General features: G+C 45.0%; 1 protein-coding gene across 1 annotated transcript; it reads right to left on the reverse strand.

Moving 5' to 3' along the window:
- Window positions 1–582: 582 nt before the first annotated feature.
- On the reverse strand, window positions 583–966 carry LOC114397088. Its single transcript, XM_028359210.1, has one exon. The coding sequence runs from the start codon at window positions 964–966 to the stop codon at window positions 583–585; it is 384 nt and encodes a 127-aa protein (XP_028215011.1).
- Window positions 967–1,697: the final 731 nt, after the last annotated feature.

Here is a 1,697-nt window from a genome sequence, read left to right on the forward strand (position 1 = left end):
CCATTCATCTTAGGCCTGTAAGGCGTGAATTATGATGTTGGATTTTGAAATCCTCACACATTTCCTTCATCATCTTGTTGTTCAGATTGGTGGCATTATCGGTGATAATTTTCCTGGGCAACCCATATCGGCAATTTATCTCCTTTTTTATGAATCTAATCAGCACGCTCCTAGTCACACTAGCGTATGAAGTTGCTTCGACCCATTTGGTGAAGTAGTCAATGGCGACTAAGATGAAGTGATGTCCGTTTGAAACTTTAGGCTCAATGGCTCTGATCACGTCTATTCCCCACATAGAGAATGGCCAAGGTGCTACCAAGATGTTAAAAGGTATGGGTGGAGCATTAACATTATCAGCGAAGGCCTGGAACTTATGGCATTTCCTCACATGGATGCAACAATCGCTCTCCATAGTGAGCCAGTAATACCCCACTCTCAGAATTTTTCGGGCCAAGGCATGTCCATTGGTATGCGTGCTAAAGGATCCTTCATACACCTCTACCAGCATTTGCTTAGCCTCTCTGGCATCCACACATCGAAGCAGTACCATGTCATGGTTCCTCTTGTATAGGATATTCCCACTCAGGAAGAAGCTGGCCACCAACCTTCGTTGTCGTTGTCAGAGGCCTCCTGCGGGTATTCCTTGTTTTTGATGCATCGTTTGATGTCGAAGTACCAAGGCTTACCATATTTCTCTTTCTTTATTAAACAGCAATGTGCAAGCTTGCCACAACATCTGAATTCAATGTACGAAAAATGTCCGTGCGGGCTTAGCTGGAACATGGACGCTAGTGTGGCAAGGGCGTCGGCCATCTGATTTTCCTCTCTAGGAATGTGATGAAAAGATATGTCATCAAAGAATTCTATCAACTTCTTGATGTAAGCCTGGTAAGGCACCGATTTATGGTCTCTGGTCTCCCATTCACCCTTCAACTGGTGAATTACCAAGGCCGAGTCCAGTGACATAAACAATATCAAAATCTGACAACAGAACTTGCCACCAAGCGATCCGTCCAGTGAGAGCGGGCTTTTCAAAGATGTACTTGACTGGATCCATTTTGGATACCAACCAAGTGGTGTAATTCAGCATGTACTGCCTTAGACGGTGAGCTGCCCACACCAAGGCACATCACATCCTTTCTAGCAAAGAGTAGTTCATTTCGCATGCTGTGAACTTCTTGCTCAAGTAATAGACAACCCGTTCCTTTTTTCCTGACTCGTCATGCTATCCCAACACACACCCTATTGACTCATCTAACACAGTCATATACAGAATAAGGGGTCTTCCGGACACTAGTGGCACGAGCACAGGAGGATTCATGAGGCACCGTTTAATCCTTTTGAACGCCACTTGACAATCATCATCCCATTGGACGGACTGATTCTTATGCAATAGCTTGAAGAGAGGCTCGCAAGTGGCGATCAGCTGTGATATGAACCTTGCTATGTAGTTCAATCGTCTCAAGAAACCTCAGACCTACTTCTCAATGCATGGCTCGGGCATTTCGAGGATGACCTTGACCTTGTCTAGGTCTACCTCTATTCCTTTCTGACACACGATAAAAATGAGCAACTTTCCGGATTTGACCCGGAAAGTACACTTCGCGGGATTCAACCTTAATCTGTATTTGTGCAGCCGCTCAAATAACTTTCGCAAGTTGACAAGGTGTTCGTCCTCGATCTTTGATTTAGCGATC

The sequence above is a fragment of the Glycine soja genome, chromosome 18, assembly GCF_004193775.1.
Source record: "Glycine soja cultivar W05 chromosome 18, ASM419377v2, whole genome shotgun sequence".
In the NCBI taxonomy this organism is placed as follows: Eukaryota; Viridiplantae; Streptophyta; class Magnoliopsida; order Fabales; family Fabaceae; genus Glycine; species Glycine soja.

Coding starts and splice junctions, on each gene's coding strand:
- LOC114397088 (XM_028359210.1), bottom strand. CDS start 966: ATGTCACTGGACTCGGCCTTGGTAATTCACCAGTTGAAGGGTGAATGG.